General features: G+C 35.4%; 1 protein-coding gene across 3 annotated transcripts in view; it reads left to right on the top strand.

Moving 5' to 3' along the window:
* Window positions 1–26,303, top strand: part of LOC114240921 (fasciclin-2) — a 31,508-nt gene extending 5,205 nt beyond the window's left edge. The window contains exons 2-16 of one of the 3 annotated variants that reach the window (XM_028171601.2): window positions 13,003–13,153; window positions 13,846–14,000; window positions 14,084–14,220; window positions 14,303–14,443; window positions 14,626–14,760; window positions 15,178–15,321; window positions 15,402–15,544; window positions 15,890–15,978; window positions 16,625–16,772; window positions 17,523–17,736; window positions 18,730–19,007; window positions 20,540–20,669; window positions 22,794–22,959; window positions 23,439–23,616; window positions 24,700–26,303. In XM_028171601.2, coding sequence (XP_028027402.2) covers window positions 13,003–13,153; window positions 13,846–14,000; window positions 14,084–14,220; window positions 14,303–14,443; window positions 14,626–14,760; window positions 15,178–15,321; window positions 15,402–15,544; window positions 15,890–15,978; window positions 16,625–16,772; window positions 17,523–17,736; window positions 18,730–19,007; window positions 20,540–20,669; window positions 22,794–22,959; window positions 23,439–23,616; window positions 24,700–24,829 — 2,339 coding nt within the window. In that variant the 3' untranslated portion in view covers window positions 24,830–26,303. Of the gene's footprint in view, window positions 1–13,002; window positions 13,154–13,845; window positions 14,001–14,083; window positions 14,221–14,302; window positions 14,444–14,625; window positions 14,761–15,177; window positions 15,322–15,401; window positions 15,545–15,889; window positions 15,979–16,624; window positions 16,773–17,522; window positions 17,737–18,729; window positions 19,008–20,539; window positions 20,670–22,793; window positions 22,960–23,438; window positions 23,617–23,951 lie in introns of those variants that run through there. The other 2 variants (XM_028171602.2, XM_028171603.2) reach the window with 2 other exon arrangements.
* Window positions 26,304–27,221: the final 918 nt, after the last annotated feature.

The following is a 27,221-nucleotide window of genomic DNA, read 5'->3' as shown; positions in this document are numbered from 1 at the left end:
GGCGGAATGTCATCCTACTGTCGAGGGTGACGCCTAAATATTTGACCTTCGGGGCCCACGGTATGGGCTGGTCGAACATCGTGATCGGGCGAACGGCGGGGGCGGGGGTATTGACGCGCCTAGTCGGGAGGGGGATGCTCAGCGTGGTGTTCGGAGGGCGACCCCTTTTGAAGAGCACCGCTGTGCTTTTCGTGGGGTTAATGTCGATGCGCCACTTCCGGAACCACTGTCCCATGGTGGTAGCTGCGGTCTGAAGTCGTCGATGGAGCAACGCCTTCTTCCTACACGAGTAGTAGATGGCGGTGTCATCGGCGAAGAGCGCCAGATGGGTCTCCGGAGACCGGGGTATATCGTTGATATACAAACTGAATAGTAACGGGGAGAGGGCGGAGCCTTGCGGGACTCCGGCTGTGACGTGACGGGGCCGGGAACGCGTTCCCTCGACTCGATATCGGAACGAACGGTTCGACAAGTAGTCTCGTATGATGAGCACGAGTCTGTCTGGCACTCCCATGTTATACAGTTTGAATATCAAACCGTTGTGCCAGACTTTGTCGAACGCCTTCGCTATATCGAAGAAGAGGGCTCCTGTCGGAATGGGTTTCCGCCTGTTCAGCCCTAGTAAGATGTGCTCCGTGAGGCGGTGCACTTGATGGACGCACGAGTGTCTGGCGCGGAATCCAAACTGCTCGTCTATAAGAATTTTATTCGCGGATACGAAATCCCAGAGGCGTTTACGAAGGAGCCGTTCGTATAATTTGCCTATCGCCGGGAGGAGACTGATGGGGCGGTAACTCGCGGTTTCGTTATTCGGTTTGCCCGGCTTGTGTATGCCGATAACGTCCGCTTCTTTCCACGCCGCGGGAAAGATGCAGTTCGTCATAGCAGCATTTAATATCGTGGCCAACATCGTTATCAGTTGGGCTGGTAACAGTTTTAGCGCGCGGTTGCGGATGCCGTCGGAGCCGGGAGCTTTCCGTGGTTGTAGGCTATCGATCGCCTCCTTAACCTCGGAAGTGGTAATGGGGGGTAACGCGTCCGAGGGCGGCAGGGAAGCTCTGCGCTCGACCTCCCTGTCGACGAACTCGGTGTGTTCGGGGTCCGCGTGTTGAGTGCTGGTGGTGCACTGTTCTTGCAGTGCATCGGCCAGCAACTCTGCCTTGTCATCGTCATCGTAAGCCGGTGGTTGGCCTGAGGGGCGTACGAGAGGCGGCATAGTGACGATAGTTTCGGACTTGAGGGTCCTAGCTAGTCGCCAGTATGCTTGGTGAGTGGGCGCGAGTTCTTTTAAATAACTATCCCAGTTTTCGTTTCGGGCGTCGCTCAAGCGGGATTTGACCTCCCGCTGTAAGCGACGTGCCACGACTCTGTCCACGTACCGCCATTTTATACTGTGGCGTTACGGAGTCTACCCTACATTTTGTGATATTTATCAAAACAACATTTCATCATTTAAAATAATAGTCAAAACAACGTCTTAATATTACATACTAAAAGTCGTTAACCACGACATATATATTTTTTACAGAACAAATAAAACTTTTCGTAGCAAAGGACGCCATTTCACCACAACCAACGCCAATCTAACGAATTTCAGGGCAATTACCGCCAAAATATTAATTGAAGTGTACGCTGAATGTCCTATTTGTGACCACCATGACACGAATGATGTGCGCACATAATTTTAGGAATTGGTAGCGTCACGTCTGTTAACGAGCTCAACTAGATGTTGACCGAACGCATCAAATTGTCGTTTGATGCATGCTGGTAATCTATTCTGTAACGCGCTATTCAATACGCGCATTAGTATCGCTTATTTTTAATGTCGACTTGTTTTGATGTAGTCGTGGCCCAAAGGATAAGACGTCCGGTGCATTCGTATCGTGAAGGAATAACATCGTGTAATAAAAATCAAACCCGCAAAATTATAATTTGCGTAATCACTGGCGGTAGGACCTCTTGTGAGTCCGCACGGGTAGGTACCACCGTTCTGCCTATTTCTGCCATGAAGCAGTAATGCGTTTCGGTTTGAAGGGTGGGGCAGCCGTTGTAACTATACTGAGAACTTAGAACTTATATCTCAAGGTGGGTGGCGCATTAACGTTGTAGATGTCTATGGGCTCCAGTAACCATTTAGTATCAGGTGGGCTGTAAACTCATCCACCCATCTAAGCAATAAAAAAAATGAAAGTTTTACTGAATAGGGTTTTAAGAATTACTATATCTATGCGAGGTAGCAAAATCAAGACCAATCATACTTTTACTTAAGTATGCTTTCTATGATCCCTAACCCACAAGCAGACTAGACCGCGGTGGCATTTCCATTCAACTACGCCTGCCAACGGCAAGCGATACCACAAATTTGAATATATATAAACTTAATTTCTAGGATAACGTGACTATCATCACCTACAAGTATTCATTCCATATTGTACAAGCCAAAGGTCGCTTGCCATCTGCCGTGCGATCTGCGGCCTAGATAGATGTGGAGACAGATGTGGAGTTTACTGTTATTTGGCTAATTCGCAGTTTTTTTTTCAATTGCTATTCTAAGCAGACTAGCATACGGTACATCTGAAGGTCCCTTTCATCCATGAACATAAGCAAAGCCAGAAACACAGATAGGCCGGTATCTAATAATGAGGACTCTTCTCAAACCTCGTTAGAAGAAAAGGCTTGTCATAGCGCTTGGGAAACATTATGGAACAATTCATTCCAAAGCCGGATTGTATGAGATAATATGGATGAACTCTGCTCCTACAGCGAGCAGTAAGTACGATGAAGAGATTATCTCGAAAAAAAACCTCAGAACACTCTCTATGAAATATGTTGTACAAAATAAACAGATCCAAATTTAGTAGCTGTAATTTGGATCCACAGCACAGATATGGGAGCAGAACTCCACGCGAGGCCAAGCTTGTACTTTATGTGTAAATCACATGTTTTTGTCCTTGCATGAAGTATTACTTCTTTCTATTGAGGACTCCCATCATTTTAAAAACCAACATGGTTTTACCTTCCAAATTATTTCGACACTGAACACCGCTCGAAATATCAACCCCCAATAATCCCAATATGCTCAGAAGATCAGGGTCCTTATAAAAGCGGCGCCATAATAAAAGATCCTTGATCGCAGTGAACCCACCAACATATTGTGTCTTTAAAGAGTTGAATTGAACTAAATTCAATTCAGACCATTCGGAAAGCTACTGGGAGAGTTCTTCAATTCAGGCACAAACTTTGATCGTCTGTGATAAACCATATTTCCCAAACCCTCTGACGGTGCTATCGTCCTCACAGCAACGCATGTTATCGATAAATAGCATGTCATTGAAATACAGAATAAGAAAATGTAGGGAGAATTTTGTGGAAAGCCAGAATTAATCAGTGTAGTAAATATTAATGATAAATTTGATGCTCGGTTCATATAAAACAATTTGTACAGTTAATGGAGTATTTATTTACTCAATGCTGACAGTTACGTTTAAATTACACGCTCGTTGCAAGTATACTTTACTAAAAATTAGTACTAGTTCATGAGTAATGATATCAAATACTTTTTTGTTGTACCAATCATATAGGTACAGTTAAGAATAGATCAAACTAGTCTTGTTGTACAAAAATAAATCCGTATTCTAAAATGATCCGTATTCATAGATAAGAGTTACTGCTAACAATCTATAATATATCCATAACATTTATGTAGATATTCTATTATCATTCTAATTGTTGTATAAATATCGTGAAATAAGCAGCTCGCGTTTCTTATTCAGTAAAAGAATAGTAAACAGAGCCATATTCTATGTTTACGAGCAAACACGGTATTAAAATTATAATATGTAGTTGTACTTTGAGTATTAAGCGGTAGGCAGTGGCTTGGCTCTGCCCCTGGCATTGTTGAAGTCCATGGGCGACGGTAACCACTCACCATCAGGTGGGCCGTATGCTTGTCTGCCTACAAAGGCAATAAAAATAAAAAAAATATTTTTCTCTGAGCGTCAAATATTGATCATGCAAGTCATTTTCCATAACATACTTAAACCGCTTTTAAAAAACGTTACTAAGTTAAGTCCTTGTGGGCAGTACTAGCTGTAAAAAAATTATGATTAATACAAACTTATTCTTATAGTTTATGTGGCATTTTTGACGCTATTGTGATTTTGGTTCTTTAACAACTTGTGTCACAAATATAACGAGATAATTACAGATAATCAGAATTGTTACCCATACGTCACGTAACAATTGATACTTGTATGTACGTCATGGTTTCTAATTGGATAGCGGAATTCATGTTGTGATACCGATTGAGTCCCACTGAGCACCTATTGCCATAAGACCGTGAACTCGCTCAACTAAGTAAGCAATAAAAAAAACCGACATCTTGATCTCAGAAAACATCAATGTGTTTCTTGAAACAAAAAGTCCAAAACTCAAACGCTGATTTGCCCTTATTAAAAATGAGTCGCCGTTTCCTGAATTCGTTCAATTGAATAATAAGCCAGAAACAATGTTTCTCACTGACATTATACTAAAAAGATCTAATCTATTCGTCGTTGCGACTAGCGTTGAACAAAGTTTAGCGTTTTTACTTACAGATTGGTTCCCAAAAATATTTAAACACAAAGTAGAGTTGTAATCCCTTAAAACTTCACAAAACGGTAAATCCTAATACAGTAAACACGTGGTTTGTTTGTCAACTGGTCTATAATGTACCAGATCTGAATTGGGTTTTCCTTTCGAAGTGGATTTTGGGATTAGGATGAAGTGTAAATAAAATGGATGGAATAATCGATAATATAAATGAAATTGTCAATCTAATTGCATTGGCTAGTAAAAATAAGTCTTTCTTGTACTATTATTTACTTCACTACACTTTAAAGTTAATTAAAAAGTACGTCATTCACAATACTCGCCATAGAACAATCAAGTGGGATGTCTGCCTCCGTACGATAATTAAAACTCAAACATTATTCTTCTAAATTAGCTATAAAACCTAAAATGTATGAGGTCATCGCTGTTGCGGATAAGCACTTAAAACATAATACGCTTAATGACAACCAGAGTACAACACTACCACGCCCTAATTAGCAAACGGGATGGCGAAGAAAAGTATTTATAGGCGTCTTAGTACGGTAGTCTAATAACCACAAGTAAACTTAGCTTTATAATCATATAAGCTTAATAATTAGAATTTACAAGATTATTAACTCACATTGTTGTTATATATATTTGTATAAAGCTACGTAATTTTTTCCAAAGTATAAGTGCTGATGCTACTTTCGTTTTAATAATATAATATTTAGCAAAATTCAAATATTGGCCATCCGTGCTTTATGCGTCTCATTTATGACAACCACGTGCCACCAGCGCGGATATTAAATTTGATTTCAGTTTAAAATATGATTTATGAATTTATATCATAAATTTAATTAAATTCAATTTATAAAAAAACTTAGCAAAACCAGGATAAAATTAAATGATGTTTCGTCATTATTTAAAACAAGTAACAATTTAAGTGCTGTGAATTGGAATTGTTCAAGAATAAAATTTTTCTAATGAAATACGTACTCAAAAAATGTTCACGATTGACTTCCACGGTGAAGGAATAACATCGTGTAATAAAAACCAAACCCGCAAAATTATAATTTGCGTAATCACTGGTGGTAGCACCTCTTGTGAGTCCGCACGGGTAGGTACCACCACCCCGCCTATTTCCGCCGTGAAGCAGTAATGCGTGTCGGTTCGAAGGGTGGGGTAGCCGTTGTAACTATACTGAGATCTTAGAACTTATATGCGGGTATTATAGGTGGGTGGCGCATTTACGTTGGAGATGTCTATGGGCTCCAGTAACCACTTAACACCAGGTGGGCTGTGAGCTCGTCCATCCATCTAAGCAATAAAAAATAAAAAATAAATCGTGAAGCACTTCCAATCGAGTACAAGGCTAAACTGCAACTAATTAAGAACAAAACTATAGGCACCGTTTCTATGTCTATATTGTACCTAGATTGCTTACTGAATTTAACGATGAGCTTAAAGAAAACTACACACACTAGAGGCAAAATCTTTAACTTGGTTGATCATTTGTTATGATATGGATCCAGTTTAAAACGCCATGAAATCACAAGCTTTGATAGTTTTTGTCATACAATTCTTTTTATGCCATTTTTATACATTGTTTTGATTGCGAAAAAATAAGATAACAAAAAAAAAAAAACAGTATTATAAATATCGAAGACGCGGAAGCATTACACTATTAGCCAACACCCTAATACTTCTCAGTAAAACTGTCCGCACTTTTTATTTAAAAAAAAACTTAAAATTCGGTTCGAAATTGAGATCGTTGCTATTACTATATTGCCATTACATTGTAATTTAGATTTTCCTGATCAGATAGGCAATATTTGCTTTGTGGTGTTCATTGCTGAAGCCGCAGTTTTTGTAACAGATGGACTGTGATGCATTAGTATGATATAATCTCTGACTGTTTAACAAAGAGCTATAATATCGTAATAACACAACTAAGGTTTACTTATCCAGTGTTAAGTGGTGGTGTTTTGGATATTACAAAGTAAATACCGTCATGCTCCTCTAGACATGAAGTCGAAACCTGTAGAATATTGCATAGATGTCCCTCTCTTCAAACTGAAAGGCAAAATCGTTTTGTGGCAGAAATGAAAGCTTGGTATCTACCAGTGCGGTCATAACAAGTATTACGTAAACTTTTTTTTCGGGTTAGTCACAATGCTATTGCTACATTCGGAAAGTTAAACATGACATTTGTTGATTGTGTACTTATAGACAAATTAGTACTTGTCATCGGGATTCAAAAACTGCTATATTCGCACCAGTTCATTTGCATTACACACATAAGCCCCAAGGAATAATAGACCTATCATTAGACCTAATTATTAACGTATTTATGCAAATAATGAAATAATCCAGAATCATATAATTTTCCCGATGGACGAAGGTTAATGGCAATCTAAACAAAACTCAAATAACAAACACGTCATACTGTTTTATGATGCAACGTTAACGGTATTTGGGTTTCTTTATTTTTGACTATTGCTATTAGGTTGGTTGTCTAGAACACTCCTTTGATGGAAACGATTTTTAACTAATCCTGCCATTATGTCAATGATAAACCGTATAAGCCAGCAAAAAAATTCGTCCAAGAAGTGGCAAGATTTGAAATAAATAACTTGGATTATTTATCTGTTCGAAAAAGTTGGTGTAATGCTACAAATTGTATGTAAACTGTTTATTATTTATTTATTTGCAAATAATATATAAACACTGGATTGTAAATGTAAATGAAATGGAAAACACCTTGTAATTGTAGAAACAGAAACCGAAGCTTCAATAATTGTTAATTCTACTACAAATACTCTGTGAATAAAATAAAAAAATAAAGTCATTTAAAAAGCAATGTGCATTACCAGTCTCGTAGAGAATTTCTCTTATTGTATCTGCACGTGGCCTGAAGCTGACAGCTAAGTATTTTCATTTTTAGTTTTGTTCTAACGGTAAAATACTTTGCCTCACAAGTCCTTCTTGGCAGTCTCGTGTGTAATGACCCGACTACAGTAATACGATGTTCGGGTTCGGTTGCCGATCGAGTTCAATGTAATTATTATAGATATCTCTTATGTGGAGACCGGCTGTTGCCAATAACTATTAAATAATTATTCTCAATTTTATACAGTAGTCTAGTTGACATCGACGCTTGAAAGGCAAACGTGACTAAGCGACAATGCGTGAACTTTACAGTAGACTAATTTAAAGTTGAAATACCTGAAAAAAATTCTATTTTAACGAATCTAGTTGTAGAATTGAAATGATTTTAATAGACTTAAAAATAAATTTTTTTTGCGCATCGAATATGGTTATTGCCTATCATTTATGTACAAAGCAGTTCTTGTCGCTTAGTCACGTTCGCCTTTCAAGCGTCGACATGTTTCCAGTTTTAATGCGTGGTTATTACAATTCAAAATATAGTGATTTAGTGGCACGACATATTTATGGCGATCAGGAAGATTTCTGTTACTGTCCTGTTTCTCTTTTATGGTACACATTCTCTAGGTGAAAAAATGTAGTGTTGATGGATTAGAGGGAGTGCTATGTTACTTACGAAGATATCGAAGATAGGGCGAAATGGAGCAGGAAAATATGGAAAGCCATATACTACCATATAGGATCTTATCCGACCGCGACGGGGCAACGCAAAGCCGCTGTCCCCCGAAACATGTCTTGCTGGATCCCCTAGATTCACTCTCGGTGCTTTTAGGTTTCTCAAGCACCGGTCACCGTCCTCGTCGAACTCGTTAACTACGACGAAGAATTCGACGAACGAACTAACTCATAGACACAGCCCAGTTTGTTTCTCGCCGGATCTTCTCAGTGGGTCGCGATTCCGATCCGGTGATAAACTCTGCGAATCACTTCTCTTGCTAGGGCTAGTATTGCCAATTCTCTCTGGTTGAGCTCGTGAGCTCCCCTACCCGTACGGGCGTACCTGAAATATAACCCCTTAGGCTACCAGCGAATAAATAGGGCAAAAAAGATATAGGATGAATGGCTAGGAAGAAAGGGATGATCTGAAATCTTGGAATATTGGATGTTTGTTAATTACGCTAAAATAGGTAATCAAATTGGGGTGAAACTTAATAAAAAAAATACTTTTGTTAAAGTAGGTAACTTAATTGACTACAGAATTTTCAAAAACAATAATTTTTTCAACGACAGTTTAAAAGTTTATCTAAGCTACCTATTTATCCCCAACATTTTTTCAAACAGATTACATAACATTTTATGAGCCAAGACCGTCCGAGAGTAATAGACTGTAATTGAACAAGTGTTGTTATTAATATTAAGACGGGAGCAATAAATATTAAGAGTTCCATCAATTTAGCGATTATAGTTTCATTTATAAACCAAAAAAAGGCAAGACTGAAAAATAGGCAATAAAAAAAATTCTAAATAGCTAAATAAATATACAAAATCATTATCTACTATTTTATAGCGTTATTGTATAATAAACGAATAGGAAAGGGCACTTGAATGTTTTCAACGTTTTCAAAGTGCTAATTCTTCCACTTGGGAGAAATAACATTAAATCTCGAGGGTCTGCCAGCTCCCATGCTTTCTTTCTTAACGAACCTCGGGGCTTAGGGGAGAAATACGTTTTTGTGGGTGCACTTTAACATGTACGGTATAAATGTTTTTAATAGAAAGCTGTTATCTATAAAATATAAAAATGAATTGCTGTTCGTTAGTCTCGCTAAAACTCGAGAACGGCTGGACCGAATTGGCTAATTTTGGTCTTGAATTATTTGTCGAAGTCCAGGGAAGGTTTAAACGTAGATAAGTATGAATATGTTCGGAATGAAATAAAAATAACAATTTTGTTTTTCCTTTGATGTATCCCCCGTCGGTCTTTTATTTATCGATTGAGGCACTACGAAGTCTGCCGGGTCAGCAAGTTGAAAATATAGAAGTATTTGACTGTTAAATCGATACTAACAGAAACAATACAGAAGTTCCTAATTTTTTATGAGTAATCATAGAACGGTGATCTGGTTATTAATTTAGCTAAGTTTGAACTTAGTAGTAGTAGTAAAAAAAACATGTAAATAAGTTCTATTGAGCAATGAACGTGTTTTTATTGAGTGGCTTATAAGGTATTCTTAGTGACCGTTTTGTTAATGTTTTTACTGGTGGTAGGACCTCTTGTGAGTCCGCGCGGGTGGGTACCGCCCTGCCTATTTCTGCCGTGAAGCAGTAATGCGTTTCGGTTTGAAGGATGGGGCAGCCGTTGTAACTATACTTGAGACCTTAGAACTTATATCTCAGGGTGGGTGGCGCATTTACGTTGTGGATGTATATGGGCTCCAGTAACCACTTAACACCACGTGGGCTGCGAGCTCGTCCATCTATCTATCAATGCAATAAAAAAAAAATAATAATAATATAAGTACATATTTATGAAGTTTCTCTTGATTTATCATGATCAAAAAGCTGTATGTAGATCATTCGTAAATAACTTACTCAAGAATAAACTATTACAACTAAAAGTTTAACCAAATAAATACATATAAAGATGACACAACATATGGAACTCTGTAACAATCCCCTAAGTGTCCCTAATTAGTATGGCCTCGAATTCCACTCTACAACACAGCAATGCCATGTCGGCTAGTTCCTCTATATTAATTTACTGAAAGATTCTGTGAGAACAGGCTAACTGTCGCAATTTTTGAGTGTCACCATAAATCACTGTGTTACAAATTGTCTGAAACATGAATGGCAATTTATTTTTAGTGTGCCGAAATATTACATATATTACGGTATTTTTTTCAAAAATATATATAATGGGTAACTAACTGATGAAAGGCCTTAATTACTGTGTGTTTTTTTTATTTATTGCTTAATTGCTTGGACGAGCTCACAGCCCACCTGGTGTTAAGTGGTTACTAAAGCCCATAGACATCTACAACGTAAATGCGCCACTCACCTTGAGATATAAGTTCTAAGGTCTCAGTATAGTTACAACGGCTACCCCGCCCTTCATACCGAAACGCATGACTGCTTCATGGCAGAAAATAGGCAGGGCGGTGGTACCTACCCGTGCGGACTCACAAGAGGTCCTACCACCAGTTAATGTGTGAGTGTGTATAATTACTTAATTTTATTTTATTTCTGTCGGGAAAGCTTTAATTTTTAAGCAAGATATTTTTATAATCTGCCCAAAATCATACCGCTGCAAACGCAAGGCATTATTTCTCAATTTATATATTTCTCAATTTATTAATCGTTTTAAAATATTTAATTAATATTTGACTATTATTATATTCTCTAAGTATGTACATAATAAATAATTAAAAGTAGTCGTCGATAATTAAAAGTATGTTGTACGTATTTTGAGGCTCATAATATACAAATTTCAATATGTACACTCAATAACAAGATTGCGTGGTAAAAACAATCTTTGAAGCTGACTGCTTTCAAACGATGTTTATAAAACTCATAATATTATTATTTCCGCTCACTCAATAGATTCTAAGATATAAACAACAAAAACAGCATTGTTTGTTTGTCTACGAATTCTTACCTTGGAAATGTCGTTAATTTAGAATTGTTCGTGTTCAATATTTAGATTCCGGGGGATTATTACTTTTGTAATTTTTTTTCATCATTTCATCCTATCTTACGTATTATTTTGTAAGAATTTATAAAATTCCTGTTTTGTTTTATTCTATACTTTGGCCCGTTGTCTATATAAGGTGAAGTCATCGTGGCCTAAAGGACCAATTTAGGTACCAATTTTTCATGAAATACGTACATACTTAACAAATGTTCTCGATTAATTTCCACGGTGAAGGGATAAATAGCATCGTGTAATAAAAATCAAGCGAAGATATCTAGAGTAGTCCATCAACACACGATAGGTAAAGGTGTCACTAGTTTTTAGTGATACTGGTAAATCGTGAAGTATTGTCACTAGTTTTCAATATAGATAAATATTAAAATTAAGGTTGAGCACTTTTAAACTTTCCAACAATTCAAATGCCCTTCAGAACCGTAGTGAACGAATTCGGAATGAGATCTCTTTTAAAATTATTTTTAAACAATCTTCAACAAGGCTATTACATTGAGGCGTATGGTTTCTTTTTTTCTCATAAACAAATTAATTACTGTAGGAACATCACATGTTTTTGTTTCTTTCCGCTAGAGCATTCATGATTTTTATTTTAGCCTTTATACAACTTATTTCTGAGCTCCGGACAACACAGACATAAAACAAAAATGAAGAGCACAATATTTTTATGATTAACTCATCCATATGTTCCAAATGTTTTAAACGTGCTTTGACTGGCAAAATTTTCCACCAAGGCTACAATTGAATAAATGAGAAACAATTTTCAACCACTCGAAACAATTTCGTCTTGTTTCGATTACATTAGATACCAGCGTCAATATTTATCACGAGCGACAATCTTTCTAGACTCTAGACAAAGTCGCTTAAAGCGGAATAAATAATACTTGAAAAAAAAAACGTCTGAAGAGACTGGACTTTTGTACTGGTGGTAGGACCTCTTGTGAGTCCGCGCGGGTAGGTACCACCACCCTGCCTATTCCTGCCGTGAAGCAACAATGCGTTTCGGTTTGAAGAGTGGGGTAGCCGTTGTATCTATACTGAGACCTTAGAACTTATATCTCAAGGTGGGTGGCGCATTTACGTTGTCTATGGGCTCCAGTAACCACTTAACACCAGGTGGGCTGTGAGCTCGCCCACTCATCTAAACAATAAAAAAAGAATATTGTAAAGGTTAATAGAAATTAATAAATTGTAAATACTGTCTTGGAATCGAGCAAATAGGCGAATGCTGATTTCAAAATATCCTAATTTGATGTCGAAAACCGCTTTCTTTACCAGTTTACTAACCACTTATCGTTAAACGAGTACCATCATTCTGCTTCTCTCTGCAAAGAAGTTTTGTGTTTTTGTTTAATTTGACTGCCGCCAAACAATACAATTGCAATTGTGACCTCTTGTCTTAAGATGGATGAACTTAGTCACATTGTGTTTGTTGCATATTACGCATAGATGTATTATGTACGAGTATGTGCTCTGATTGACATTCATTTATCCAAATTAATCCTTCTAGTGAACTTAACTTCTTATACGATGTGCGACTGAACGTTATTGCAAATCAAACTCATAAAATAGATTCTTTGTAGATTAATGGGATCCAAATAATGGTTCATTCATAATTTAATTTTAGGTACCCGTATTTAATTATTCCGCATCACAAAAATTTTATTATGTTGTTTGTGTGCACACATTAATTTCCCATTTGAAAATAGAACGACCGTCACTTTCAGTACATTTCAAAGGATTTTTTTATCATCTTGAATAAAGTATGCCAAAGTTAAAAATAGCATGTATATTTAAATTAATAGCTGTACTAGAATGAATTAACCTTGTAATTTTTATAGACTGTATCGCGTGCTTCCGGAACGATGAGCACAAAACCAACATTATTCCGACGGGGAGTTCATTTTACCAAGAGTGTCATTGTTCTGAACCCGGATATAATATGCAATACCTAAAATGGACAGACATAAACAATGAAATCATCACTGCAGGGTATGTCATGAAATATTTTTGTTTTTATTTCTTATTACAATCAAATGATTTTTTTTAGTGCTTAGATGTTTGTTCGAGCTCACAGCCCACCTGGTGTTGTGTGGTTACTGAAGCCAATAGACATGTACAACGTAAATGCGCCACCCACCTTGAGATATAAGTTCTAAGGTCTCAGTATAGCTACAACGGCTACCACACCCTTCAAACCGAAACGCATTTCTGCTTCACGGCAGAAATAGGCATGATGGTGGTAGGTACCTACCCGTGCGGACTCACAAAAGGTCCTACTACCAGTAATTACGCAAATTATAATTTTGCGGGTTTGATTTTTATTACACGATGTTATTCCTTCACCGTGGAACTCAATCGTGAACAGTGGTTGTGCACGTATTTCATTAGAAAAATTGGTACCTGCCTGAGATTCGATCACCGGTGCATCGCTCAATACGGATTCACCGAACGTCTTATCCTCTTAAAAAATGACCACGAAAATAAGCGCAACTAATATAGTAAGAAACTGTAATGACATAATGTTATGAGTCTTCATTCACTCTGAGGTTTAGTAGAAGAATGTGGGTAAGACTTGGAGCAAATTCCATTCTTGTATTAAATGATGGAAATAGAATAGAATTAGAACTCCGTGATAGCTAGTAAATTACGACATAACTACTAAATTCATTTGTTTTAACAAGACCAGGTACAGATTCGTTGATTTACGTCGAAAAACAAAGCGACGGTCTAAATATTCACATTCCAAAGGTCAGCAAATCAATGTCTGGAGCTTACAAGTGCATAACAAATTTCGAAGGGCAACAATATGTTCAAACTCATACAATAGAAGCATATGGTACGTATGAAAACAATAAAATCATGACCTAATTGTTGTAAACCGGAGATTAACACGTGCTGTAAATCATCTTTATGTTACAGATCCATTGTACTTTATTAATGCTGCAGAAGTTCAGCATATTATGGAATCGCAAGATTCACGAATCAATTGTGAAGCACGCGGTGAATACCCTCCATTAATTACATGGCACAAAGGAGAAGAGAACGCATTAGTTGAAGTAAATATTCAACTTATAAAATCGATTGAATTCGTGACAACATTTTAATGTAATCGATTATTTTAATGTAAATGTATTTCAGATTCAAAATAGTGAAAAATATTCAATCACAAAGGAAGGGTTGATAGTAAGGAACGTAACTACTGAAGATGGTGGAACATATAAATGTACAGCAATGGTTATGGTCACAGGGGAAGAAGTTGATAGATTTATAAAAGTTGAGGTATATACTCGTATTAAGATTGTTTGAAATTAATGATTTATAATAATAATAATAATAATAATTTAATTATTTTTACACTTTTGACCAATCGTCTCTCTATTATCAATGTACTATTATTATATTTTGATGCAGTTCGACCTATGTTATATAAGAGACTAAAATTGTGTTAATATTAATCACAGGTTATGACCGTACCAATAATCCAGGACATTATTAGTATCCCTAATACAATAGTCATGTTAGGTTCAAAGCTTTCAGTTGAATGTATAGCGGAGGCTAAACCACAACCTGAATATATTTGGAATAAAGTGTACACGGTAAGTTAAATATTTTACAGTTACATTAAATTATATTTTACAGAAATCTACGAAGACCAGACTAATCTGCTTTAAGTTGTTGGAAGTACATTTCTTTAAAAGCAAATTCAAAGCAATTCTAAATTAAAAATAGTCTAAACTATTTTTATTTGCTTATTACTAAATTAAATGTTGGAAATATTTAGGTTTTCTTTTATTCAGTACTAGGCTCAATAAATAAAAAATATACCAATGAATGACCTCAAAACTTCACGTCTCAAAGTAATCACCTTTGTATTCTCTATGAACTCAAATAACGACAGATGAGCTGTAAGATAGTTTGCTGGACAAGTACCCACAAAAATAAACTTTTTTGATAATTTTAAAGGATGTTTTATAGTAAAATCCTGGAATTCATCTATCACCAAAACTTTTTAGGGTCCGAACAATGAAGGGAATCAGACATGGAAGCAAGTAGCTAATACATTAATATTTGATGATATAAAGGGCTATGATGCTGGTTATTACGAATGCACTGCATACAACATGGCCGGTAATTCTACTAGTGGTGCACTAATCGAGGTAAAAACATGTCGATTCCTTACTCGACTAGAATATAATTTAAATTATGATAACAAGTACTGATTAATCTGCTTTGTTAGGTACTAGTTCCACCAGAAATATTTGGTTTTGATAACATGACCGCCGAGGAAGGGACCAATATCAAAATCGCCTGTGAAGCTCTGGGAATTCCGAAACCCAACATCACAGTTACAACGAGTATATTTGATTCCGACGAAAATGGGTTTGTACATAGTTTGTATAATGCAGCTTTTTTTATTGCTTAGATGGGTGGACGAGCTCACAGCCCACCTGGTGTTAAGTGGTTACTGGAGCCGATAGACATCTACAACGAAAATGCGCCACCCACATTGAGATATATGTTCTAAGGTCTCAAGTATAGTTAAAACGGCTGCCCCACCCTTCAAACCGAAATGCATTACTGCTTCACGGCAGAAATGGGCACAAATGGTGGTACCTACCCGTGCGGACTCACAAGAGATCCTACCACCAGTAAAGCTGCCACCACCAGCAGATTTTTGAACGGCAACATTTTTGGTACATGTGTTTTACAAATTTTATTTTCCAGAGAAAAACATACTGAACTACCGTTAGATTGGTCATTTGTTGTTGAGCGATTTCATAAAGGAGTTTACTATTGTAATGCGATCAATGAAGGTAAGCATCAACTTTCAAAGACAATAATTACGAGTGTCTATAATGTTTCCAATATATTATCATCGACTTTCTAGATAACGGATCCTCACCAGGTTCTATTGATTGCTTATGTTTTATATTAATTTCCAACTTTAATTTTCTCTCATGGTACACAATTTGGCACACATGGCTTACAATTTGTGACACCATCTCATAGAGTTTTGAGGGATATACGATTTAGTCTAGCACATCCAATAGAAACAACGCGAGTATTATTTTTCGTGTAAAATCACGTTTTTTTTTTTGCAGACAACAGTTACATTGTTAGTAAACTTGAAAAACCTAACAGTTTCTTAGACGTATCGAAATAAAAATCTATACATACAATAATTTTTTTTGCTTTTTGTTAGATCTATTACAATTAACTTGAACAGATTTCTGGGCCTCCGAGAATCCGTCTATTTTCTAATTTGCCTAGTAGGAGCTAGTCTTGTTGGACATGTTTAGCCACTACCTACTTTATGAGATACGAGCTCGAAGTTTTAATGAAATTTCTTAACGGCTGTCCCACCCTTCAAATTGGAACATATTTCGCTCTAGAAATAAGCAGGATGGTTGAACATACTAATGGTACTGTTTAACTCAACGTCACTAATCAAAATTTCAGTTGGTAATGCATCGAAGACAATGTACTTGACAGTGTTACATAAACCATACTTTGAGTATCCTACCGAAGATCTCTGGGGTTGGAACGCTAAAGTTTTCAATTTAAGTTGCTCCCACGAAAGCGAACCTCCTTCTGTTATATCTTGGAGGTATGCTTAAAACAGTTTTTATGTATTTCATTTTATCATAGATTAAGAATCATGCGGTATCATATATTATGTGCTTTTCAGTCTACAAGTCATAGGCCTAAAATAAGAGACAGTGTGTAAAATCTAGTTCTAGTTAGGACTAGTTTTGACCTCACAAGATTTCTAAACATGTATCTTGACCCTTTAGCGAGTTAGGTTTAGGTTTTTTATTTATCAATACATGGTATTTAAAATAATGACGTATTAATTTGAACAGTTTATTTTATACTCGTATTCATCATATAATTTTGTTCAGTGTTTTTGACCAACTTATATTACAAATACTTTAAAAAATGTTGTTTAAAAATCTCGCTATTAAAAATGCGCAATACCTTGCATAATGTGATACGAAAAATAGTAAAATAAAAATTATATATCAAATACAACTTTATTATTATTCACTTGCAAATTATTTACAGAAATCAGCATTTAACGTCACTGTAGGCGCATCGCACAAATATTTGTCATTAATTTTTTTATAAATATCAAGTATAATAGCGTACCTAATACAATATGTGAAAGCCTACAGAATATTCTAGAAAACATGGAAATCTTCAAACAAGATTTCGAATTATAATAGCTAAAGTTTTTTTTTTAAATCCTAGATCATGACATTAGGTAGGTGGCAGAATAAAAGTAAAATTAAATATGTAGCACATATTGTATTACAAATAGTAATAATTATTAAGATATTTTTTTATTGTATTTTAGATTTCAAGGTAACGAGATACCGACAGCAGAACAAGTCGAGTTAAACAAACAGCTAATAGAGAAACTAAACAATGCTCAGGAACAATACCTTCCTGTAAATATTGACGAAAACTTTTTATACGGAGTTTACGAATGTGTTGCTAAAAACGCTTACGGTGAAGCAACGAAGACGATCACTTTGAAGAAAGGCTTTGTACCTTCCGTCGTAAACAACGTGAGGAACTTGTTTTTGAACTTTTATTTCCTATTGATAATTCTAACGACTTTAACGCAATTGATGCTCGTGACAATAAAAATATTACACACAGACAGCCATCTGTAGGCATTCTTGAAAATGAGATGCAAAATATTAAGATTATTTAAAAGACTTTTGGACTTTTCGTAATACCTTTCTCTTTTCAATAACAAATTGATACATTAGTTTCTTATCCGACCGCGACGGCGCAACGCAAAGCCGCCGTCATCCGAAACATGTATTGTCAGATCCGCCATAATCCACTCTAGGTTCTTTTAGGCTCTTCAAGCATTGGTTACCTTTCTCGTCGATCTCATCGATCACGATGAAGAGTTCAACGAGCGAACTAACCCAAGGACCCAGTCCATTGAGTTTCTCACCGGATCTTCTCAATGGGTCGCGTTTCTTATCCGGTAGTATATTCTGAGTAGCACTGCTCTTGCTAGGGCTAGTGTTAGCAAATTCTCTCAGACTGATCCCGTGAGATCACCTGCTCCTCCGCGAGAAGCTCTAATAGCTGGAATAGCCTCTTAGGCTAGCAGCAAAGAGGTAGAGGAAAAAAAGAAATACAATAGCTATCGCGAAATTCAAATGAAACAAGTCCTTGAAAATATTCATGCATGCATTCTGAAATTTTATGAGTATGCTATGCTATTTTTATTCTAGAAACATGTAGATTAGTCCTGTGGCATCATGCGTGTTTCTGGACTGGAAAGTCTCAGTCCAGAAAACTGAACACGATTAAGTCGTTCTAAGTCTTTATGTTAATGTCGTGTAACGGGTGTTCACTTCTTGCAGCCTGTTACGAATATTTTAAAATTACGAATGTCGATTCCCATATGGATTGATATTTTATCTGAAATAAATTAATTTAATAATAGCTCGTTCCGTATTCTTCTTCTTTTGTGAGCTTTAGCGCCATTCAAACGTGAATTCAGTATGAAATGTAAAAAAAAACACGTCTAATTTTAGGTTACAATCGAACAACAAGCGGCAACATCAGTAACCTTTTCCATACAAGAGCCAAGTGAATTCGAAGGTCCCGATGTAATCGGGTACACTGCGGAATACGACCAGGCGGCCAACTATGAAATAACTCATATACATCTAAACAGAACTTGGGCTATAAATAGACCGTTCAAATTAGAAAAACTGAAGCCTAATACAACGCATCACGTGAAATTCGCTGCTATAAATGAAGTGGGCACCGGACCTTGGAGCGAGACACTCGTTTTTGAAACCCTTGAAAGGTAAAGATATATTGAGAATAAATTATTTTTTTATTGCTTAGATGGGTGAACGAGCTCATGAGCCCATAGACATCTACAACGTAAATGCGCCACCCACCTTGAGATATAAGTTCTAAGGTCTCAAGTATAGTTACAACCGCTACCCCACGTTTTAAGCCGAAACGCATTTCTGCTTCACGGCAGAAATAGGCAGGGTGGTGGTACCTACCCGCGAGGACTCACAAGAGGTCCTACTACCAGTAAATGAATAAGATCTCTTCACATTTATCAACATACTTTCGAATACATTTATGTTTTTGTTCAAAAATATATCATAAATTTTGTTTTTAAGGCCAAATCTCAAGGAATTAATGATTATCTCTAAATTATTAGGTAAAGCAGAAATTTTGTATTCCTTTTTACGAAAATTGAGCGGATGGATGAGTATAAAATTTCTCACACTTATGGAGAATATAGAGAAAAAGTGCAGAATGCTAATATTTTTTTTAATTATGCATAAATAAATCATTAAATCAATAGAGAAAACATTACACATACTACCATGTATTTGACACACACACGCATACCTACATATTTATTGATAAAGCCTGTGCTGAAATTGAGAATAGATTAATATGATTAAAACTTGAAGTATTATAGCCTTTGACAATAGAACCATAATAATGTCTAAGCTTATAATTTCAATCAATTATAGTCGAATTTCGACTACAGAAGGACCACTAGTTAAAAGAAATACTTCGATGATTCAAGCATTTGTTTTGTTTAGAATCAATCGTTAATAAGAGTGGAACGGAACTATGTTATCTCATATCTTGTGTGACTCCTGTCCTGTCAGATTAATTGTGCGCAGTACTAAAATCTAATATTCTTTTGATATGATTAAACTCTAATTATCTTATTTATAATCAGCCATCGGAATTTTATAGCCTCGTTATAAGAACGCCGTAAAAAGTGTTTTCTACACATATAATAAAATTGGAGTGTCTGTTTGTAATATTGAAATAACCGCTTTTTACTACATGCATATGAATATATTATTCATATATATACATGCAGTAAATACACCAAAATAACATTTTTTACAATTACAAATTTTTGTATGTCTGTCTGTCTGCCTGCCTGTTTGTTCCGACTTATCTCTGGAATGGCTAGACCGATTTTGACGGGACTTTAATTGATAGGTAGCTGATGATACAAGGAGTAACTTATGCTACTTTTTTAGAGTAGCTTTGTCCTGCGGCGTCAGATCGCGTCACGTCATGCGTAGAATCGCGGGACTCAGCTATTCATAATAAAAATGAATAACACTTCTTAACATGTTTCTCATAACGGACTTATGAAGCTCCGATAACTCATTTTGAATAGGACTATAAAAATATATTAAGCCTTTGCTGAAAAAATGGGACTAGCTTTGCCCTACGTTTTCGTTTTTAGTAAATAAATATTATTTAGGCCAGTGGTTTTTTCGTTTTTTGGCTTCTAGGCCATTTTCTTTACTCCCTGTAACTAATAAATAGATAAAAATGAAATAGATCAGTACCAGAGCCTCCGGTCCTAGACTCGGATTACGTGCAAATTGAGAGCCCGGACAACGTACTGAAATGGAAAGCGCCCGCAGACAATGGAGATTCAATCGACTATTACGCCGTACGATATTGTCCAGTAAGTAACGCGCTTTTTTATTTCCTAAATTACTGGACGAACTCACGGCCCAACTGGCGTTAAGTGGTTACCGGCGCCCATGGACAACAATTACGTAAAGGCCACCACTCGTAATCAGACATGAGTTCAGAGTTTCAGGTTTACAGGACAGTGATTGCCTTCGAACAGAAACGCATTACTGTTACGTGGTAGAAATAGGCAAACTGACGGTACCGACTCGTGCGAACCCATAAGACGCTCTACTACTAGTAATTACGTTTTTTTTTATTGCTTAGATGGGTAGACAAGCTCACAGCCCACCTGGTGTTAAGTAGTTACTGGAGCCCATAGACATCTACAACTTAAATGCTGCCACCCACCTTGAGATAGAGTTCTAAGGCCTCAGTATAGTTACAACGGTAAAACCGAAACGCATTACTGCTTCACGGCAGAAATAGGCAAGGTTGTGGTACCTACCCGTGCGGACTCACAAGAGGTCCTACCACCAGTAAAGTGGATAATAATTTTAAATTGAGAGCGAGAGATTTTAGAGTCACCATTTGTTAAGTACGTATTTCATTAGATATATTCTGACGACCTTGTTTTCGTAACTATATGAACGGCTAAGCCATTTTGCTTACATATTTCTGGTGTGAAGTATTCTCACATTCAGCTTTGTATGGCTTCAGCTTTCATGTACATATACAACAGCCGTAATCTAACTGGCGTATGTATTTAAGTCAAAAAATATGTGTACAATTCACATGTCGTAGGCGTGTAACCTTCAGACTTATTTAATTATATTCTCTTCCAAGCTAACTCTTTTGGAGGTGTATTACGTAGATCTCTTTTGTCGCTTTATTATTTCATCGACTTTCAAATTAAAAATACGATAAAGAAGTATTCACTACAGAAAAATCAATTTAAATAAAATTCCACAATAATGTCGACAAAAGTTGATAACAAAACACAGTAGTGTAAAAATTCTTCTCTATTCATGTTTTTTTTTTCCTAACAAAAGTACCGGTGGAACTTTGTAAGAAAGTACATTAATATTTCATCATTTGTGCAATGAACGAGTTCTGTTGTTCGTTGAATTCCAATTTTGCTTTACAGAAACAATTTGCATTTTATTACGAGTTCCATCTGTTTCTTTTATCTCTGCTGCACTTTTGTTCCGTGATTTCACCATAACAAAACTGTATTTTTAGCATACGTAATTCATAGACAATTTTGTGTCATCAATTGGATCGGATTTTTAAAATTTCAATGTTGTATTATCGTTATATATAAATTATATAGATGACAGTGAAAATGCATGAGCTTTTCTTTCTCAAGTTAGTGTATCGGTGATGTGTTCTTTTTCGTTTTAAATGAGATAAATGTGCAGGTGAAAATGGGACACACATGTTGCTAAGCAGTTATTGTAATTTAAGCTAATAGACAATAGACAGTGAATATAGTGGTGGGCTTTTAAAGCTTCAAATCGAAACGCATTACTGTTTCGCGGCCGAAATAGATAGGGAGGTGGTACCGCTTGATTATATATTTTTTTATATTGTCTCATTAATTCATCGTGGAAGTGGTAATTCGTAAACATGCGTTAACTACATATTTCATTACAAAAATACGTACCTATCTGCCTGCAAGATTACAACACTAGTACAGTTACATCGCTCGCTACGAATGCACCAGACGTCTTCTCCTTTAGACCACTACTACTTCGAAGCGATACAATTCTCTAGTATCGAGCCATGTCATTATAATCGATCCTGAAGCTACACATGTTACTGTTATCATGAATCACTTCCATAAGAAACGAATACTAGTACGAATTAATATGTAATATAAGATATGTACTACACATATCGAAATTCATTATTATCGTCAAAAAAATGTGTACTATTGGACATAGGTATCCTCCAAAGTTCGATTGACTGATGCTGTGGTCCGTCAAGGAGATTCTCGCCACTGTATGTCAGTAGAGCATCGGTTCATCTCACGAAGGGCTTACCTACGCTGTATTGTATATTTAAATGTATAGAATAAGATAAAATCTGACGAAAATATTGACGACTCTTGACTAATTAAGACAAAAAAATTATTAAAATTACTGTTTTAAAGTTGGTTACAATTGAATTTTAGGTGGACGATGATTCAGACGGGGAACTGTGCGGAGAAGAACGTATTGGAGAAAACACTGAATTCAATTTGAGAAGTTTGGAACACAACACGACTTACTTCGTTGAGATAATAGCGCATAATGCACAAGGAAACTCCACGCCCTCAAATATCACACTAATAACTGCAGGTATTTTTTGCAATTTCATTAGTATTATTACAAATGTTTGGTCAATTTTTTGCTATTACGTATTAATAAAAAAAAAATTTGGTTAAAATATTGTGTGTTATCTAAAATCTCTAACAAATTCAGTTCAAAAATTGTATTTTTACTCTGTACTAACTACTAATAAACGAAGTTTTATCATTCAGATTATTAGTAATATTCTCATTCTTTATAAATCTGCTTTAAAATAAAGAATATCGTAGCTACCCGAACAAAGTTATTTCAGCTTCTCAAACCGGGAGTGTTGCTAACACTGGCCCTAGCAAGAGCAGTACTTCGATGGATCGAGAGGATCCGTAATAACGTGTTTAGGGCCGATTTTTGTAGTTTACCTGAATATTTGACAGATTGGATTTAGCTGCCTTTGATTTTATAGGCCTCGATTAGTAACGGCAATTTAGAAATAGCTCACAAGTAATTTAAAACCCAAATATTTGTTACAGCGCTATCGACACACAGTACTTTGGGCTTATTGTCGGCCGGGGCTATAATAGGCATAGCTGTAGTTGTAGTTGTCATATGTTTAGTTTTACTAGACTTAGTGCTTTGTGCTTGGAGGAAGCAGGGTATCATTGCGACATGTTGCTCGAAGAAAACCAAAGACGACGAGTTGAAGTCACGGTAAGATCAGTTTTCTAAAGATATTTTAGTTTATTGTGTACATAATTAAAGTATTGATATTCTAAAATAGTATTTTCATAGAACAATCACTTGTTAATTTACTTTGTTGAGAAACAAAGAGTATTCGTAGGATATTTTACACACAATACCACACACACAAGCTATGACACTAATTGCTCATTTAGTTTCCACTTAAAGTTGTAGGTCGAAACATAATGAAAACGATATTATAAAGTTGAAGTTAGTAAATAAGACATAATCTCAGGATGCAGTTAAATGGTGTTCATATTTATTATCAGAGTATCTCCAATCAAAATACAATTTACAAATTTCAGAAGCACACTAAAGAACACGAAACCGTAAGGCAACACCGATTTTCACCATATAAAGAATTAATGAAACAAATCCAAAACGATCAAATAACAATTATTTTATTTATTTATTTTATTATTTTATAATAATTATATTTAGTTATTTATATATAATTGTTAATAATATTAATAATATTAATAATTATATTTCTCACTACACAAGGGGTCGCGGGTTCGAATCCCGCCGAGGGATGATGTTTGTTTAATAAATATTTAAAAAAAATGTCTTTTCCAGGGTTATGGATGTATATTAAATATATGTATGTGTATAATAAAAAAATCTTACATTTATTTCCGTTATCTGGTAACTGTAACACAAGTTCTTTACGAGCTTAACACGGGACCAGGTAACGTGGCGTGATTGCTTAAATTGTCATAAATTGTCATTGTCATAATTTGCTTACTTTTCATTTTACACAAACAATGTAGTGTTGTATGTAATATTTTATAATTTAAACCATCTATTAATTTACATAAATCCATTCTCAGTCTAGTGGACCGTGGATATCCGACCTTATGCCTCTAACTTTGAGATATTATTATCCGCAAGTTAACGACTTCACAATAAACAAAACATAGCTTCCAGCACACTTTAACAACCGATACTCTGAACTCATCAACAATGAAGCACAATGACACAAACTTTTTCAAAGTCACTTGACATGTGTCACGATGACAAGTGTCATATTATGAAGTAGACATTGATTTACAGCGATGAAAAAGGTCTTTTGAGAGACAACGGTGATTTAGAGGACTGTCACAAGAGGCCAGACAAAGGTCACAAGGAATACGAGTACAATAAGACCACGGGGATTATCACCGGGAAGCATTCCGCTGTTTAATTTATTCCATATATTATAATATACAGTTGGAGTTAATTAATGTAATGTCCGAATTCATCGAGTAAAATTCCATAGTCATTTAAATATTTCTGTGTTCAATAAGAAATAAATAACATGCCAAAAAAAATGAATATTACTTTCAAATTACGATGATGAACGCATGCTCGAATTCATTCGTACATATCAAAGGGAATCGAATTCGTTTTCAATTTACGGGCATTTTTGCATGAGAAAATTTTTACATAATAATTAACAATCGTATTACATAATTTCCCAGTATTGACTCTCATGTACGCTACAAATATTTTAAAAATATTTTCACGAGCTCTTAGCGTTAATTAAAAAGCCATTAAAGGTATAATAATGATCGATGCGTGGGCAGAAACACGGCTACCGAATGCATGTATTCTAACGTGTACGCATGTATACTAACTCGAAATAGTGTTCATAATTGCATCATTAAATATTAAACAATGTATGTATTGTGACAATCCTTAAGAAATGAATACAAATTATATTTTAAGTTGAATGTACAAGGAAAGACCAAATGAAATAGTAATCTTCGGTTATTCCAAATATGAGTTAAGTTAATTTAATGTACATATTTTTTTTATTAAAGATGATATACTATTTAATTCGTCATTAAGAAATATCACACAAATATGAAATAATTTAAAGTAATGCTGTAAATCTAATATAACTATTTTTAAGAAATTCAACTAATTTAGTACATACTTTACATAATTTTGAAGTGAAATTTCTTTGAGCGCGTTGAAAGTAAAATTTAACTCGCGACAGATTCGTTACGGCTAGAGAGAAAAGATACAGCTTAGAAAGAACGAGAGTGAGAAAATAGACAGAGCGTCTCGCGAACCACTCCACCGTGGAAAGATCGAAAGGACAAAGCGAACTATATAGGTCGTTTCTCTTATACACGGCGTTCTCTATTACAAGGGAAATTTGATTTAAGAATAAAAGATGAAGAAAACCACAATAATACACAAAAGAAATTTCACTTCTTTCACGTGCACTAAGTTGCGCGCGCATCATTTTCTTTTTTCGATTTTAGTTGAATTTTTTTGTACCGGCTTATAAATTAACAATATCTGCTTTTAAAAAATAAAACTTCAATTAAAGCATAAACTAATTCATTTTGATTGAAACTCTGGTCTGGGAAATGAACTGAGATACAGCATTGTTTTTTTTTCTAAATTAAAGATGTCTGGTTAGACAGTAATCATGTTTTTTTGGTAAAATTTCGGTGATTTTTTTAATGAACCTATATCATGACAATTTGCAATTAGTGCAATTATTTTGCTAGTGAGGAATGTTTTAGAATGTTATATCATTAATAGAATATATTAAAATGTTTTCAATTGTCAACCAAATGTTTTAAACATTAAAATAGTGTTACGCTTTCTACCAAAGATGCCTTCTTAGTCTATTTATGTTGTAATAAAATTTCTATGAAAAATGTGTTTTAATTCTCGTCCTGAATTAATAAAATGAAATACTTGTCTGAGCCTTAAGCAAATAAATAAATATTAAGCTACGCTACATTTTGCTATTAATATGAATATCGATTAAATACATGAAATACATCCCTTTGTTAAAAAGTATCGATTTGTTGATACGATTTTCTATCAAATAAATCTTTCACAACGTCAACACACAACAACCTTGTAGGTACCGTAAGTATTTACGAAGTGATTGGACACACAAGCAATACACAAGCGTACTACACAGTTGAGTAAATGATACACCTGCAAATTATCATACCATACTGTAAACCGTCTAATGAATATTTTAAGTTGTTGAACTATTGGATTATATTTTGAGTGGCATAGAAGTGGTGGATATTGAACAAATGTAGGTTTTTTAACACGTGTGCCAAAAAATAATCGCAATTTTCACAGCGAAGTGATGTTTAGGTTTTAATAGGATCGTAATACATAAATTACATACAAAACTGATATACTACTAAATATGATAACATAAATTGAATGAAAATAAAATAAAGTTTTTCTTAAATTTTCATGAATATCGCATGAGAAATTACAATTCGCTATAGAATTCCTGAATGCAAAAAGCTCACTGCTCTTCCTGAATAATTTACGAACTGTGATGAATTCGATTCGAAAATCTAAAGCGCATCTGTCATTGAAAATTAATACTTTGGACCAAGCGAATCTATTATGTAGCGATCCCAAGTTAAAGAAGACCGAGCGAGCTTAAATAATTATTGAGCTTAATTGAGTTTTCTATTAATACTATTGAAACTCTTTTGAACGACATCAGCAAAATATTCATATTGTTCGCTTTCGCTTATGATTCTTCAAATGAGTCTTAAATGGTAACCAACCGCTTAGCTATACTCTGACATTAATGTTGA

Source organism: Bombyx mandarina, chromosome 18 (assembly GCF_030267445.1).
Source record: "Bombyx mandarina strain Sakado chromosome 18, ASM3026744v2".
Classification (NCBI taxonomy): Eukaryota; Metazoa; Arthropoda; class Insecta; order Lepidoptera; family Bombycidae; genus Bombyx; species Bombyx mandarina.
The sequence above is the reverse complement of the archived record's forward strand: the minus strand, read 5'-3'. Positions and strand labels throughout refer to the sequence as shown.